Here is a 16,309-nt window from a genome sequence, read left to right as displayed (position 1 = left end):
CTGCCCTCGTTCTTGCTTTGGTTGTTGTGTGTTCACTCATGCTCTGCTTTGGCAGATGAGGGCAAATAAAAGCCTTAGAAGCAAATCAAGGCTAACACTTGCACAGCGAAGGTAAATATCACTTTTACGCATCTGTGACCACAAAGCAAAACAAACTTGTAACAGTGTTTTGGCCACAGGGTAATTTGGTCCAAACAGTGGTTTTGGTTGTCGCTGGCGGGTGATTCAGCATTACGAGGTCACAGAATGCATGTGAAATCGCCTTGGAGCCATTTCATTTTGCATATGACTCATTGAAAAGTACATGAGTACATGTGTTTTTCTCTGCTAGACAAAGAACGTCTGTGAAACTCAAAACTAGAAAGGAGCACCTAATGTATAATAACAACTAAATACTATGATGGACTGTGATAATAACTAGCGGTAAAGCATCACATCCACGTTAGGACCCTGCCTCGATTTCACAGCTGACTGAAACGCAGGGCAGGAGTCATTTTCCTACAGACGGAAGAACTGGGGACATGCGACCCAGCGTCAGCTCTCAAACCGGCTTATTTTACCTAAATGACCGCTGATCACGGATGGAACCACGCGGAGGCTCTTACCGTGCTGTCAGACGGCGCTTCTCCGCTCTACGACCGCTCACCGACGGAGCCGCGGATAAAAACCAGCACGGTGGCTGCGCGTCACTGTCAAGATACTTCACGTCCCTCTGAAACTTTCTGCGCTCCACCGGAAGCCATCGGTCCCTGAACGCATCGCTGGGAACACGTAAATCAACGGGCTGGTCGCAGGGTGTGTGTGTGTGTGTGTGTGTGTGTGTGTGTGTGTGTGTGTGTGTGTGTGTGTGTGTGTGTGTGTGTTAAAACGACCAGCTTGTTTTGGCGCATTTATACAATTTTACAATTTTATATAATTACGTTTTACATCAGTATTGCGCAAAGACTGATAAAGTGTCACGTACTGTTTTTGTACCTTTGCCAACCCTGTCAGTATACGATAACATACCACGTGATACCATAACAGGACGTTCTGTTATTTTAAGCTTGTATTAATATATTTAAATCTAGACCTCCCTTTTAAGGCTGCGGTTTCACCGGACGGCAGTCAACCTCGACAGAACAACGCATAAATAAAATATAACATGAAATCTGCTTGCTTTGGTTTCCACTGCTTTTCCCCCTTTAAATAAACACACTGACTATGTAAACACTGAGTACATTTATTGCCACATCACTAATGCTACAGTGCTTTATGGTTAACGCAGGCTTCTAATGTTACATGTCAGCTCACAGCCAGAGCAGAATGTGAGTCCACATGCTGTTACAGCTCAGCGCTATCAGCAATCAGCACGTTTATGACCCAAAGGTAAACCACTCAGGTGAAATTATCTGGAAGTCGAGTCGTGGCTACTGGACCTCCCAGCTGTTTACTTTGGCTTGGTCTTTATTAGAGCTGCCTCTATTCAGCTGATGCCTCCAAGCAAATGAGCCTAATAACTAATTAGCATATGTTGAACTAGACACATACTGTAAATAAAAGTCACACTGGAATCGCTTCCTGCGATTTCAACATAAAACCCACAGCATTGTAGAGGTCGACTTGATGGCAGCTCTGTTGTATTGCATTGCGTTAACTTGTACTGGTGCCGCTAATAAAGTGACACCTCTGTGGGCAAGAGGTCAAATAAAATGAAATGAGGAACACGGGTTGTGGTCGCTGACGCTGTGGACCGTTTTATCACTGGAAATGTTCTGGTCTTACAGTGACATCTACAGGAATTTACAGTAAACAGCACATGATGAAAGTGAGCTCAAATAGGCGTGATGTCATCTTTTATTTCACAAATGTTTTACTTGTAGGAATTGTAAGATTAAAGAACCCATGACGTTTTAACCCTTTAATTATTGAGAGCAAATAAATGCATAAATCACGAGCCTGGAGTGAAGCCTCATTGCATCACTGTTGTTTGACTTTCGTGCTGTGTGTGTTTGTGTACATTTTATTGTTTTTAAAAATGCATCAGTTATAACCGATACCACTGTCATTCTTCTGCATGGGTGGTTGCAGCTTCATGTACTTCTGATTGTTGGTTAGAGCAGTACCCCCCGTCGTCCGACAGGGGGAGCTCCAGGTCCATCGTCTCCCACGGCAGCGGCGGCGCGGCATCGTTATTTCTAAGGGTTTTTGTTTTTTCTCCGCGTGGGATACAGCCCGCTATTCTCAGAGCCGAACAACCGTGGCCTTATAAAAGGGGCCGTGAAGGCAGCATCCAGGACACGCTCCCAGGTTACAGGACTGGACGTTTGCTCACACACTTGGATGTAAATTTCTGCCACTCGCAGTAAGTAAAACTACGATGAAGTTGCTCGGGCTTGTTTTATGCAGATGAACTGCTCTGAGAGAACCGTGCTGTGGTGAAATGTGGTCTCCTGCTTTGCCTTCATCCTCGTTGTGTCCCGTCGGAACACAGACGCGGGTTTAATCTAATGAAAAGAATCTTCGGGTTTTTAAAATCGGAGGTTTTCGTTCATCTGTTGCACCGAATCCAGCTCAGCTGATCTGCTTTCACCTCGTTGAATAGTCCAGTTTGTAGCTCTAACTCATTATACGTTGCAGAAACACCACTGAATGAAATTGATTTAGTAAAATGCTTTTTTAACGGGTGAATGTGATCCTCCCCCAGTCCTCTATGTATGTAGGTTGTAGTAACATCTTATTGCAGGTCTTCATTAGGAGCTGTGGTGAAAAGAAAGCCATGCTCAGACAGAAATATTTGGGCTTTTTAAAGAATAGGAAAGTTGGTAAACTCTGTCTTAAACACTAATTCTCTGCACTTTTTTCTTGTAATTGTTATATTATCTGTTTAACAAAGTTAGTTCCCACTTACTGAACCGGGGAGTGGGTACGACTGATCATGTCCGTGTGGCGTTCAGGGTACACGCTCCTTATTCTGGGTGCATAGAGGCAGGACGAGGCCGCGTTTTGTGTGCGAAGCAAACCAAGCTGCCCGTTCAGGAGCTGCTCTCAGACACAGTCCTAAAGCTGGAAAAGCCACAGTTCACCGCTCCGCTTTGCGTTGCTGTTTATCAAGTCAGGAGGAATGTGGAGCTCCATTTCGGCGCCAGCCGCTGTACGTGTCATCTCCCCCTCTCTCTCTCTGAGCATAATTAAAAGCCTAATCTGAGCTTTGAAGCCGCTACCTGCTGCACCGGCACATTTACACGCGCGTGTGAGTCGCCCCGGGCTTCAGCGGCTGCTCAGAGCTGTGAGGAGGCCGAGCTCGTGGCACCGGGGAGTCTGAGCCTGGCTGGGTTTGGAGCGCGCTGCCTGCCACCATGACAGACCAGGGAGCTGATGTGATGGTGACGGCCGGCCTGTCGGGGCTCCTGCTGCTGGCCGTGCTGGCGCTGCTGTGCTTCTTCACCTGCAGACTGGCGGGTTCCCTGCCTCTGGGTGGACCCGGGGGCTTCTGAGGAGAAGGAGCCCGTATCTGAGACGTGGTACTGGAACAGCACGACTGTAATTGTGTGAAGTGAAGTCTTATTTATGAGGATTCTTCCTTTTAGTGCCTTGCTTGAGTCATAGGTATCAAACCTGCATGTTGCATCAAGCTCCACCTGCGTTCCTGTCTATGAACGCAGACGGAGCTTGATGCAACATGCAGGTTTGAGATGCTGTAGGACTTCTAACAAACACTTTGGCATTTTACTACCGTCAGCAGAGACGAGGCCGCTCCGAAGGTGCATGTAAAGCAAATTATTAACCCAGGCATGAAACAGTTGGAGAGTCAGATAACAGTGTAAAGCTATACTGGGAATGTGGAGGGACCGCTTCTGTTGATGCTTGCACGCATTTCTGTTCATTTCAAGAAACCTCGTCCCAACTTGGCACAGGTGAACGATTGGTCGGATTAAGGCGTTAGCATCTCGAGTTTAGTTCCTTTTCTCCTCATGGGTGTTTGTGTCCAGTCAATCACTGAGCATTAATCGGCTTTGTTATGGCTCCTAAACCCCTCAGTGCTATCGAGCCAATCCCATTAAAATGACCTTGACCATAAGCACGGGGGAGGAAGTGGGGGTGGGGGGACGTGGGTAATTACAGATGAGGGCCCAACTCGCCAGGAGCCATTAGGGCCCCTGTTGTGGCTCTTTATATTCACAGCGAGCCTTCGCTGAGGTTTCCCTTTGTTTTCGCTGCCGGCCGATCTGGAGACAGATCAACTTTTAACCAGAGTTAACTTGTACTGGTGCCGCTAATAAAGTGACACCTCTGTGGGCAAGAGGTCAAATAAAATGAAATGAGGAACACGGGTTGTGGTCGCTGACGCTGTGGACCGTTTTATCACTGGAAATGTTCTGGTCTTACAGTGACATCTACAGGAATTTACAGTAAACAGCACATGATGAAAGTGAGCTCAAATAGGCGTGATGTCATCTTTTATTTCACAAATGTTTTACTTGTAGGAATTGTAAGATTAAAGAACCCATGACGTTTTAACCCTTTAATTATTGAGAGCAAATAAATGCATAAATCACGAGCCTGGAGTGAAGCCTCATTGCATCACTGTTGTTTGACTTTCGTGCTGTGTGTGTTTGTGTACATTTTATTGTTTTTAAAAATGCATCAGTTATAACCGATACCACTGTCATTCTTCTGCATGGGTGGTTGCAGCTTCATGTACTTCTGATTGTTGGTTAGAGCAGTACCCCCGTCGTCCGACAGGGGGAGCTCCAGGTCCATCGTCTCCCACGGCAGCGGCGGCGCGGCATCGTTATTTCTAAGGGTTTTTGTTTTTTCTCCGCGTGGGATACAGCCCGCTATTCTCAGAGCCGAACAACCGTGGCCTTATAAAAGGGGCCGTGAAGGCAGCATCCAGGACACGCTCCCAGGTTACAGGACTGGACGTTTGCTCACACACTTGGATGTAAATTTCTGCCACTCGCAGTAAGTAAAACTACGATGAAGTTGCTCGGGCTTGTTTTATGCAGATGAACTGCTCTGAGAGAACCGTGCTGTGGTGAAATGTGGTCTCCTGCTTTGCCTTCATCCTCGTTGTGTCCCGTCGGAACACAGACGCGGGTTTAATCTAATGAAAAGAATCTTCGGGTTTTTAAAATCGGAGGTTTTCGTTCATCTGTTGCACCGAATCCAGCTCAGCTGATCTGCTTTCACCTCGTTGAATAGTCCAGTTTGTAGCTCTAACTCATTATACGTTGCAGAAACACCACTGAATGAAATTGATTTAGTAAAATGCTTTTTTAACGGGTGAATGTGATCCTCCCCCAGTCCTCTATGTATGTAGGTTGTAGTAACATCTTATTGCAGGTCTTCATTAGGAGCTGTGGTGAAAAGAAAGCCATGCTCAGACAGAAATATTTGGGCTTTTTAAAGAATAGGAAAGTTGGTAAACTCTGTCTTAAACACTAATTCTCTGCACTTTTTTCTTGTAATTGTTATATTATCTGTTTAACAAAGTTAGTTCCCACTTACTGAACCGGGGAGTGGGTACGACTGATCATGTCCGTGTGGCGTTCAGGGTACACGCTCCTTATTCTGGGTGCATAGAGGCAGGACGAGGCCGCGTTTTGCGTGCGAAGCAAACCAAGCTGCCCGTTCAGGAGCTGCTCTCAGACACAGTCCTAAAGCTGGAAAAGCCACAGTTCACCGCTCCGCTTTGCGTTGCTGTTTATCAAGTCAGGAGGAATGTGGAGCTCCATTTCGGCGCCAGCCGCTGTACGTGTCATCTCCCCCTCTCTCTCTCTGAGCATAATTAAAAGCCTAATCTGAGCTTTGAAGCCGCTACCTGCTGCACCGGCACATTTACACGCGCGTGTGAGTCGCCCCGGGCTTCAGCGGCTGCTCAGAGCTGTGAGGAGGCCGAGCTCGTGGCACCGGGGAGTCTGAGCCTGGCTGGGTTTGGAGCGCGCTGCCTGCCACCATGACAGACCAGGGAGCTGATGTGATGGTGACGGCCGGCCTGTCGGGGCTCCTGCTGCTGGCCGTGCTGGCGCTGCTGTGCTACTTCACCTGCAGACTGGCGGGTTCCCTGCCTCTGGGTGGACCCGGGGGCTTCTGAGGAGAAGGAGCCCGTATCTGAGACGTGGTACTGGAACAGCACGACTGTAATTGTGTGAAGTGAAGTCTTATTTATGAGGATTCTTCCTTTTAGTGCCTTGCTTGAGTCATAGGTATCAAACCTGCATGTTGCATCAAGCTCCACCTGCGTTCCTGTCTATGAACGCAGACGGAGCTTGATGCAACATGCAGGTTTGAGATGCTGTAGGACTTCTAACAAACACTTTGGCATTTTACTACCGTCAGCAGAGACGAGGCCGCTCCGAAGGTGCATGTAAAGCAAATTATTAACCCAGGCATGAAACAGTTGGAGAGTCAGATAACAGTGTAAAGCTATACTGGGAATGTGGAGGGACCGCTTCTGTTGATGCTTGCACGCATTTCTGTTCATTTCAAGAAACCTCGTCCCAACTTGGCACAGGTGAACGATTGGTCGGATTAAGGCGTTAGCATCTCGAGTTTAGTTCCTTTTCTCCTCATGGGTGTTTGTGTCCAGTCAATCACTGAGCATTAATCGGCTTTGTTATGGCTCCTAAACCCCTCAGTGCTATCGAGCCAATCCCATTAAAATGACCTTGACCATAAGCACGGGGGAGGAAGTGGGGGTGGGGGGACGTGGGTAATTACAGATGAGGGCCCAACTCGCCAGGAGCCATTAGGGCCCCTGTTGTGGCTCTTTATATTCACAGCGAGCCTTCGCTGAGGTTTCCCTTTGTTTTCGCTGCCGGCCGATCTGGAGACAGATCAACTTTTAACCAGAGCAACGGCGCGAAGGAACAACTTCCATCTGCATGAAAACAGGAGCTCGGCCGCTCCTCCTGCTCAGCAGCTTTACAGTGCGTCTCTGTTTGGAACGTCTTTGTGAGGACAGGCTGAGTGACGTCACCACTCGTCTCTATGAGACTGCGGCAAACTTTGTCCCGTACAAAAAGTGCACCACGTTCCGCTGAACAAGACTCATCTCGGAGTAAATAAGTATTAAAGCGGCGCGTGAGCGTCAGCGGCGATGACACAGGTTTAACCACTGGTTGCTTCCTCCTCCCTCACAGCTGCGAGCGACCGCGGACGTTTCACTGGAGCGGAGCCTCAGCAGCAGCATGAAGGCGTCCGCCCTGCTCACCGTCGCCCTGTGTCTGAGCGCCGGGGCTTCTGGGAAGCCACGGTTCCCCGGTACGTGGCGGCGCCGAGTCAGCGTCCAGACGTCGGGAACGACGCACTCGCCTCTGTTTGGACGTCTGCAGCCGAGTGTTATGAGGCGTCGGGGGATGTTTATCCATCCCAACGCAAATGCTGATATTTTAGCAAAACAATACGATTGTTTTGCGAAAATAACAGGATTTTTTTGTTTGCAGCAGGAAGTAGCTAAATTCAACCTAATTCAAGCATCTACTTCCCCGTATCTGTTCATGTCTTTAACTATTTTGTCCATTTCCACACACAGAAAAGGAAAAAGATCCCGCGTTCTGGAACAAATGGGCCCAGCGCACGCTGACGAACGCTCTGACGCTGCAAACGCTCAATCAAAACATAGCAAAGAACCTCATCCTCTTCCTCGGAGACGGTGAGACACGGCGTGATTATTTTCACGTCCTGCTTCCAAGCAAGACGTGATGAAACCCTTCCCGGCCTTGTGAGAACTAAGGAAGACTTTCCTCCCCAGACCTTCCTCGTGTTTTTGTAGTATATTTGTGCCTAAGATAATATTTCTCAAACCAGCGGTCACATCTGTCTGCAGTGTCAAAGAAAAATGTGGCCCAGCAGTGCTCGAGATGCATTACAGTTTACGATGTGCTCTGAGGCTGCTTTCTAACAGACGCTGCGCTCCTGCTGTGCAGGGATGGGCGTTCCCACGGTAACGGCGTCTCGCATCCTGAAGGGTCAGCTGAGCGGGCAGAGCGGCGAAGAGACGCAGCTGGAGATGGACAAGTTTCCTTTTGTGTCTCTGGCCAAGGTTGGGCTTTTATATGAACCGCCTCCTGACCTGTTACACACTCGCGCTACGCTACGCGTTCATCACACCCCTGGATTCCTGGGCCTCTTCGCTTTCGAAGCGATGTGGCTCGTGGTAAAGGATCTGACCGGCGGCCGCTGTCTCTGCAGACGTACAACACCAACGCGCAGGTGCCGGACAGCGCGGGCACAGCCACGGCGTACCTGTGCGGCGTCAAGGCCAACGAGGGCACGGTGGGCGTCAACGCAGCCGCCGTCCGGTCCCAGTGCAACACCACGAGGGGCAACGAGGTCACCTCCATCCTCAGATGGGCCAAGGATGCAGGTAGAGGGGTGGAGAAAGGGTTAAAAGTTAGCAGGCGCGCTACAGTCTATACATGTTTAAATATTAGTGTCTGAAGGAGGTCACTACAGTAGAGTCTCTTTTTTGTGCTTTCTTATGCGTCCGTGTCCGTGATTCAGATGTTTTCAAAGGCTTAACATGGACTAAGATTGTGATGGTTTCAGTAACGCTGAATCCATCAATCCTCATTCCCGGCTTAATAGAAATAGAAATAGAAATAGAAATATTGAAAAAAAGTAGCTTTTCAGAGTAACAGTACCTTGGATTCAGAGGGAAACCTTTAGTTGTTTATTTTGCAGATGTCCTTAAATGTAAAAACTGATTTGTTGTAATTATTAATGGTTCCAAGCCTTCACCGATGTGAGTTTGCTCCAGCACAGGTTTCACACATGAGCGATCTGAGCATCCTGCGTTTACAGAGGGCGTTGACCAATGAACCCAGGTGCATGGCTCCAGCCGATGAGCAGAAATGGAGCCGTTCCTCGAACTCCTGACCTCCGTCCTCTCATCCCTCGCTCGCGCCTCCCTCAATGCTCCGCTCTGTGCTCCTGACAGGCAAGTCGGTGGGCATCGTGACCACGACGCGCGTCAACCACGCCACCCCCAGCGCCGCCTACGCGCACTGCGTGGACCGGGACTGGTACTCCGACGGCGAGATGCCGGCGGACGCGCTGCAGTCCGGCTGCAAGGACATCGCCCGGCAGCTCTTCGAGAACATTCCTGACATTGATGTGCGTGGACGCCGACGCCGAGCATTTTAATTAGTCCGCTGGTTTGTTCGGTGGCCGGATTCCAGCTCGGCCCATTCCATTCCCATAACCTTGGTGATTCATGTGTAACCTGGATTAGTTTACAGCTGTAAAGAGACGGGGCACGGAGTCCTTCTCCCAAATGTGTTGCCGGTGTGCTCATGCGTCTCGGACAACAACACAAACAAGCTGAGACGCAGACAGATCGGTTACGACGGGCTGCATCCAAACAGAAGAGACAACGCTGAGCACTCACCATAATGTTTACAGCTGAAATTCAGAAAAGTTCAGGTTGTTCATTCAGCTAGAATGATGGTTAGACTTGAGCGTCTCCTCAGGTTTCGGGTCTTCACAATAAAAACTATCATCGTGTTTAAAGGATGGACTTACCATTTTGGCTGAAGTTCTACTTTCTTGTAGATGAATAGTGTGAATATGGATTCAGACCCCCCCCCCCCGAACACTATTGTTGTCACATTATCAGTGATGTCGTGGGCTCAGACCAGGGGGAATCGGGGAGAATCTGTTCTATCTCCCGTAGGTTGTGTATTGAAGCTTCTGTTGTGTGTGGGGACTTGCTGACTCAGCTGTTTCCAACCCGTGGCGTTCCAGGTGATTATGGGGGGAGGAAGGAAGTACATGTACCCCAGGAACACCCCGGATGTGGAGTACCCTGAGGCAGCAAAGCACAACGGCACCCGCAAGGACGGCCGGAACCTGGTGCAGGAGTGGATGGACCGGACGAAGGAGAAAGTAAACGCCTCCTCCTCTTCCTCAGTGACATTTGAGGGGATCAAAGTGATTTCATTCACGCTCGTGTGCTGTTTAACTCTCAGAGAGGCCAGTACGTGTGGAACAAGAAGCAGCTGTTATCGCTGAACCCCAACAACGTGGATTTTTTACTGGGTGCGTTTCTGCTCTGGCCGTCGTTAGGAAACCCATTGAAGTGGAAATGAGGAGCTGCGTGTGCACCTGTCGGCGCATACTGTAACATCCTGTTTCTCCCTGAACTGCACCAGGTCTCTTTGAACCCGTGGATCTGAATTACGACCTGGAGAGGAACACGGAGACGGATCCCTCGCTGACGGAGATGGTGGAGGTCGCCATCAAGATCCTGAGGAGGAATCCCAATGGGTTCTACCTCCTGGTAGAAGGTTCGTGTCCACCTCATTCACATCGTATTGTCTTCCGTGTCTGATTTTAGTCCTGATTGAATCCTGTCGGCTGTAAACCAGCATGACCTGACCTTTAACAGGAGGATTTGACAGCAGACGCATGTTGTTGATTTTTATCCTTCTAGTCTCACTGGAAACCCACAAACAGTCGAACTACAGCCTTTGGGATTTCACCGTATTTGAAGAACTTGATAAGATTTGTCACTGAACAGCACAGACTGAGGGCTCGTAACAGGTCCCGACTGAGTCGGAAGCATAGTTTATTTTACTGGGAAAAACACGAATAACGTCTCGGATGATCTTAAATGAATCCTGTAAATGGGTTCGACTGAACACGAAGGATTTCAGCATTGGCTCTTAAGTCTCTTTTGCAGCTTTGCAGTTTTGCAGCTCGCTCGGGTTGTGGTTGTGCTGATTGGGTGGACATTTTGTAATGAAGCCCACTGAGCCTCTTTGCAGCATCATTGTGTGAGTACAGTGAGGTGGTGTCTAAAGCTTTGTACTTCTTGTGTTAATTATTCATTATTCTGCATTATTTCAGCAATGGAATCAGTCTGACAAAGTCCCAGTGCCTAAACCGGAGTCAGGGAGGTTTTGATTCAAAGCTTCCAAGTGACTTTTCAGCTCCAACAGATCTTTAAAACCAAATGTGAGAAAAACATTCTGAAAGTCAATTTTCTGCTTTGACCCTTGGAGTGAAACTGTGTAGGAGGAAGCGTTGTTAAAACAAGTACAGAGCAGAATACCTTGAAGGCATTTTTGGTGTTTGATTTCATTTCATGCACTACTTTCTATTTTGTTTTGGTTGTTTTATGTCTTGTTTGGCAGCATCAGCCACAGACAGAACCCAAATGGGGTGTTAAAGGCTAACATACTGCTGGTCTTTGTGTCTGTTTGGGGCTCCAGGCTCCAGGTGATAAAAACCCAGCGGGGTGCATGTGTGAGGAATGAGAAGACCATAAAAAGGCTGAGGAGAGACAGGCAGACAAACAAACAGTTAAATGGGCGTCAGGTACCAAGGTCCAGGACGGTGTGTGTGTGTGTGTGTGTGTGTGTGTGTGTGTGTGTGTGTGTGTGTGTGTGTGTGTGTGTGTGTGTGTTGGGGGGGGGTCCGTGTGCCCAGCAGGGAGGAGCAGCACGGACCAGACAGCACGGGAGACAACAGACGATCAATCACTCACTCATCACAGGAGCGATGCAGAAATAGACCATGGCGTGACACGTATGTGGTCACGCCATCTCGTGGTGCAGCAGATCCACAAATAGCTCGTCTTGAATAGTTGACTTGAAATAGAACAGCCATATCATCTTGATCTGAACAGTAATTCTTTGTGGACTTTTCCTCTTTTGCTCATTTTCTGGCATCGAAGCCAAACCGGACTCTCAGAACGCGTACGCCGGTTCACCTGGACGTTTCCTCCTGTTTAGGCGGACGCATCGACCACGGCCACCACGAGGGGAAAGCCAAGCAGGCCCTGTATGAGGCTGTGGAAATGGACCGGGCCATCGGTTTGGCAGATCTCCTGACCAGCGTCCACAACACGCTGACCATCGTTACCGCCGACCACTCCCACGTCTTCAACTTTGGAGGCTACACGGGCCGAGGGAACCCCATCTTTGGTGCGTGGCCGCCGCCCCGTCCCCTCGCTGCCGTCGCTGTGTGATAACGACTGCTCCTCCACAGGTCTGGCCCCCATGTTGAGCGACGTGGACCACAAGCCCTACACCTCCATCTTATACGGGAACGGCCCCGGCTACAAGGTGGTGAACGGCGCCAGGGAGAACGTTTCCACTGTGAACTACCGTGAGTCAAACCATGAGGTCTTTCAATGTGACAGACGCTTCCTCTCTGTGATCCGTTCGCTCACGCCCTTTGAACGCGCCCCTCCCCTCCAGAGGAAAACAACTACCAGGCCCAGGCGGCGGTACCGCTCACCTCTGAGACCCACGGCGGCGAGGACGTGGCCGTGTTCGCCAAAGGGCCGCTGGCTCACCTGCTGCACGGGGTCCACGAGCAGAACTACATCCCCCACGTGATGGCGTACGCCGCCTGCATCGGCCAGAACCGGGACCACTGCGCGACCGGCGGGGGCCCGGCGGGTCCGCGGCCCGTCCTCGCCAGCGTCGCGGCCCTGCTCACAGCCGCCCGGCTGCTGTGCTGACCTTCCCCACACCGTCGTCCTCCTGCTGTAAAGCGATTTTAGATTCAACCTTTTGGTTTCTTTGAAAAACCTGACTTCACTGTTTTGATGCATTGTATCAGTTCTAGGCTAATCCTGCAGGTGACACGTTATTAAGCCCCGAACCAGACAAACGCGTGTAATGTCTGACACGTTCTGTTGAGTGTCAACACTTTAACGCTGAATCCACTGATCGGCTGTGCAAATGTTTGCATATGTTTCATGTTTTAAATGTGCAGTTGACAGGATCTACCTCATAAGTTGTAATTTGACAATTTGAACCAGAGGTGAGTGATTGTATAATTGACTGCAGACGGCACTGAAATCCCGACCAGCACTATGGAATCCAATAAGAGGAAATGTACAATTTCTTAGCCGATGAATTAAATGTTTTTTTTTCTGGTGAACTTGTCAGTTTGTATTTATTCAAGCCCTAAACTAAGCATGTTTTTCGTTGTACTTTTCCATGTGCTTTGATTGCCTTGTGTGGAATGTGACAGAACTGCACGCTCTCATTCTTGGCATCGAGGTCTCAGACAGAACAGAGGGTTCATGCTAGTTGGAGCATGAGAACGAGGGCTTTAGCCTAAACCTGTGCCTGTGGTGCATCGGGCATGTGTGTGGACTTCCTGGAATCCGAGGGCCCGGCGCCGCTTCACGCTTTACGTAAACTTCCTTTACTGATTAGGTTTTTCCTCCTCGGCAGCTATTGTTCTGCAGGTCGCGTATGTTGCCTTCAGTAGCGGCGGCTGTCGAGTTGTTTCTGAGGTGACTTTTAGCTTTCTGACACAAAATGAAAGGGCATTTGTGGTGTTTTGCATGTTTCTTGCCCTCTTCTTCCACTACAAGTCTATGGAAACGCTGGAAGCCACACTAGACGCTCTTCTCAGACTCTGGGGCCTTGGTATCATAAACCGTGTGTAAGCTGTAAACTGGAATCACTGTAATTTTCAGTCTCAGTTCTCTGCTCATACTGTGAAGCGTCACGGCTCCCAGTACGAGCACAATGACTGTTATTGCATCAACCCGCTCTACGTTCTCGCCGGTGGTTTGGCCTCTTTTAACTTAACTACAGCGAGGTATCTCTACATCTGGAAGCCTTCACAGTTGGAACTACGTCCGCTATTCACGACATTTGCTTCACTGTACAAAACAACATTATAAAACCAGAGAGAAGCCCAATGCTGACTCATAGCTCCAGACGTTTACCATTTCAAAGGCTCAGAAGGAAGCAGCGTGCAGCAGGGATGGTCACGCAAATGTGAGCAGCCTGAATAAAGAGCAGGCTTGTGGCGCGTGATACTGAGAAAGACAACATCACAAGCATATTTTGAGACACGCCCGAAGCCCCGTTAATGTGGACCGGCTCCGTCTCAGACACTGACCTAAACTAAAGAGCTTTCTCATCACTCAGTAACAGCAGCAGGTGGTGAAGAGAGATCCATGCGAAGCCAAGATGTTTTCCACCTGGAGGAACTGAACCCAACGATGTGTCGGTCTGATATGTCATTAACATGGACATAATGTTCATATGAAATTGTCTGTATCTGCTAAGTGTTGAAAAATCTGCCCCACATAAAAGTTCTTCCCCGCTCGCTCACATGCAATGGAACAAAAACTGTGTCTGTTCTGCTGTGGATTTAGATCTTGATGGACCCTGAAATGCTGCGGCTGTGTCATCAAAGCGTCACTTGTTCTGACACCACTGACATCAAGTCTCTTATCAAACGCATCACCTCGGCGTGTCGGAGCGGCGCTGTGACAGCTCAATGCTTTCCATTTCACCCCCTCTGTTCTCTGTCTCCCTCCGTCGCTTTTACTTTGAGCGATGATGTTTTATATCAATCAATCTCCCCGTCGCGTATCAGGGGCCCTCTGTGTCTGCGGCCCTTTGATTTGCTGTGGGCACGGTTGAATAATTGAAAGAAAAAAAAAAAAGGTGCTGGGGGAGCGGAGTGTGTTGGGATTCAGAGCCTCAGACGGATCAAACTAAGAACGCAAGCCAAGGCTGACAGCTTCAGGGCTGGCGAATAAAAGGAGCAGTGAGGCTGCAAGAAGATGCTAATTCTTCCTTTTCAAAGCAGAAATCCTCCTCTGGGCAAAAGTGGAGTCAATGACCCCGTTCCCTTCGGTGAGTGCGTGTAATAGAGCCAAAAAGGTCCGCAGTCACAAAGATTCCAGATGCTAAATACTACAAACAGGAAATAGGCAGTTGAACAAAAGCACATGAGGCTGTGACACCTATTAATTCTCTGGAACCAGTGCATAAATGGCCGGATGCCCTTGTGAACCCCCCATTGGAAGGGCAGCCAGCATGAGGCTTATCCCTTAGCAGCAAACGAGGTCAGAACCAACCGGGTCTGGACACCGACTCCTGCACATGTTTTCAGTGAAGGCAGGTTTTATTGTTGACGCTTACAGGAACCGTGACACAACCCATAAGATCATTGTTTACACTTAAACCCTTGCACGCACAGCATGCTGGGAAGTCTAACAAACTCACCTTCCCTGCTGTCGACCAACTGTCCTGCTTTCTCTCATCGTAAAGTCTATCACAGGCCGCCCCCCGCTGGTCCATTCCCCTCCCCCTGGAGACCTGCCCTGGGTTTGAGGGAGGTTTGGTCAATATGTGACCGTTTAGCCGCTCTCCTTCGTGGGTCGTCGTGTTTGATGAAAGCCGTGGGTCACATCCCGTCCTCTGATTGCTCCAGTTTGGGAAATGTCTGCCTCCGGGCCCGTGTTCTGCTGAACTGAGTGGTGAGCTATGATGATGACACGGCCGATTAGTTTGCGCTTAAAGGCTTTTTAAGCCCCAGATCGCAGCCGCTGTGGGTCAGAACCCCAGCGTTCACATCGCGGGTGATGTGACGTTGTCCTGGACGCCCAAGAACCCGATGAATCCATTCCAGTGAATTAAAGGTCTTTTTTCTGTTCATGCATATTACAGAGCTGCACAGTTCACTGTGAATGACTTCTGCCTCTCGCACCTTATGACACATTCAGACAAAAGACACAAATGTACAGAGGCGTGCTTTGAGTGACAGCAAAGTGACAATCCCTCAAACGTTGGCAGAGCGGTTCACTGCTCTGTTTGAAGGAGGTTTAAGCAAAATGGAAGAAAGCAAATCCCTGCAGAGACTTCTCACTTCGTCAAACTGAAAGGTCCCACTTTATCTCCTTCAGCCCAACAAGCAAAATGAAAAGGCAAACTTTTGATAGTTTAACTTTCACAGATTAAGGGCTGAACGTGCTGGATGATCGATGCTCATGAGGCATCAGCATCAGACTGGGCCCCGCGTCAGTCACCCGACCACAGCCACAACCAAGGGATTCAGCACTGCATCAACATTCAGGCAACACAATGTGTCACGTACAGTATGTGCAGCTTTCAAGCAGGTTTTAATGAGCGGCCTCGTTCGACTGGAGCCTTAATGATCAATGTTCCTCTGTTGCGTCATCATCAGCTCTCAACAGGTTTAGACTCCAGTAACAGCAGCGTCCTGAGGAGAAAAGGCTGTGACATGTGGACAGACTGCAAATAAAAAGCAGGGACAAAGGCACCGACAAAGCAACTTTCTTCAGCGAGGCTGTAAAGTTGAACCTTGTTAATCTAATAACTACAGGTCTCAGTCACCAGGTCGTGGGCTTTTTGCTCCAAACCTTTACTGTAGAGCTGGTTTGTTTATTTCTATGCTTCATCGCAGCACCAGCTTCAGAGAACAGAGCTTTGAGATGAAAGCGGTGAGATGTCTTTGAACGTCTCCTGGCTCTCGTTCTCCCCGTTTGCCCTCGTCCAGCATCACCATCCGCGAGCCTCACCGCTGCATGCGTGGT

At 49.2% G+C, this 16,309-nt stretch overlaps 1 protein-coding gene and 2 long non-coding RNA genes across 4 annotated transcripts; 1 reads left to right on the top strand and 2 right to left on the bottom strand.

Moving 5' to 3' along the window:
- Positions 1–1,818: 1,818 nt before the first annotated feature.
- On the bottom strand, positions 1,819–3,400 carry LOC129604110 (uncharacterized). Its single transcript, XR_008694747.1, has 2 exons — positions 2,891–3,400; positions 1,819–2,739 (listed from the first exon to the last, which is right to left on the bottom strand). It is a non-coding gene; the product is annotated as an uncharacterized LOC129604110 (long non-coding RNA).
- A 1,022-nt stretch (positions 3,401–4,422) lies between these two features.
- LOC129604150 (uncharacterized) lies at positions 4,423–5,765 on the bottom strand. The gene is made up of 2 exons (XR_008694813.1): positions 5,494–5,765; positions 4,423–5,342 (listed from the first exon to the last, which is right to left on the bottom strand). It is a non-coding gene; the product is annotated as an uncharacterized LOC129604150 (long non-coding RNA).
- On the top strand, positions 4,591–12,878 carry alpl (alkaline phosphatase, biomineralization associated). 2 transcript variants are annotated; one of them, XM_029150389.3, is made up of 12 exons: positions 4,591–4,947; positions 7,128–7,248; positions 7,520–7,639; positions 7,914–8,029; positions 8,179–8,353; positions 8,927–9,102; positions 9,733–9,873; positions 9,957–10,026; positions 10,140–10,274; positions 11,724–11,915; positions 11,980–12,099; positions 12,192–12,878. In XM_029150389.3, the coding sequence occupies exons 2-12, from the start codon at positions 7,176–7,178 to the stop codon at positions 12,455–12,457; spliced, it is 1,584 nt and encodes a 527-aa protein (XP_029006222.1). In that variant the 5' UTR covers positions 4,591–4,947; positions 7,128–7,175; the 3' UTR covers positions 12,458–12,878. The 2 variants fall into 2 exon arrangements, with proteins under 2 accessions (XP_029006222.1, XP_055365166.1); XM_055509191.1 differs by lacking the exon at positions 4,591–4,947 and adding an exon at positions 5,962–6,106.
- Positions 12,879–16,309: the final 3,431 nt, after the last annotated feature.

This window comes from Betta splendens, chromosome 5, assembly GCF_900634795.4.
Source record: "Betta splendens chromosome 5, fBetSpl5.4, whole genome shotgun sequence".
Classification (NCBI taxonomy): domain Eukaryota; kingdom Metazoa; phylum Chordata; class Actinopteri; order Anabantiformes; family Osphronemidae; genus Betta; species Betta splendens.
This window is presented reverse-complemented; position numbering and strand designations above follow the sequence as displayed.

Bases quoted from the DNA above. Each gene is read 5' to 3' on its own strand.
- alpl (XM_029150389.3), top strand. From the start codon at position 7,176: ATGAAGGCGTCCGCCCTGCTCACCGTCGCCCTGTGTCTGAGCGCCGGG. The intron at 10,027-10,139 runs GTGCGTTTCTGC...GAACTGCACCAG, and splicing joins CAACGTGGATTTTTTACTGG to GTCTCTTTGAACCCGTGGAT. The intron at 12,100-12,191 runs GTGAGTCAAACC...CCTCCCCTCCAG, and splicing joins CGTTTCCACTGTGAACTACC to AGGAAAACAACTACCAGGCC.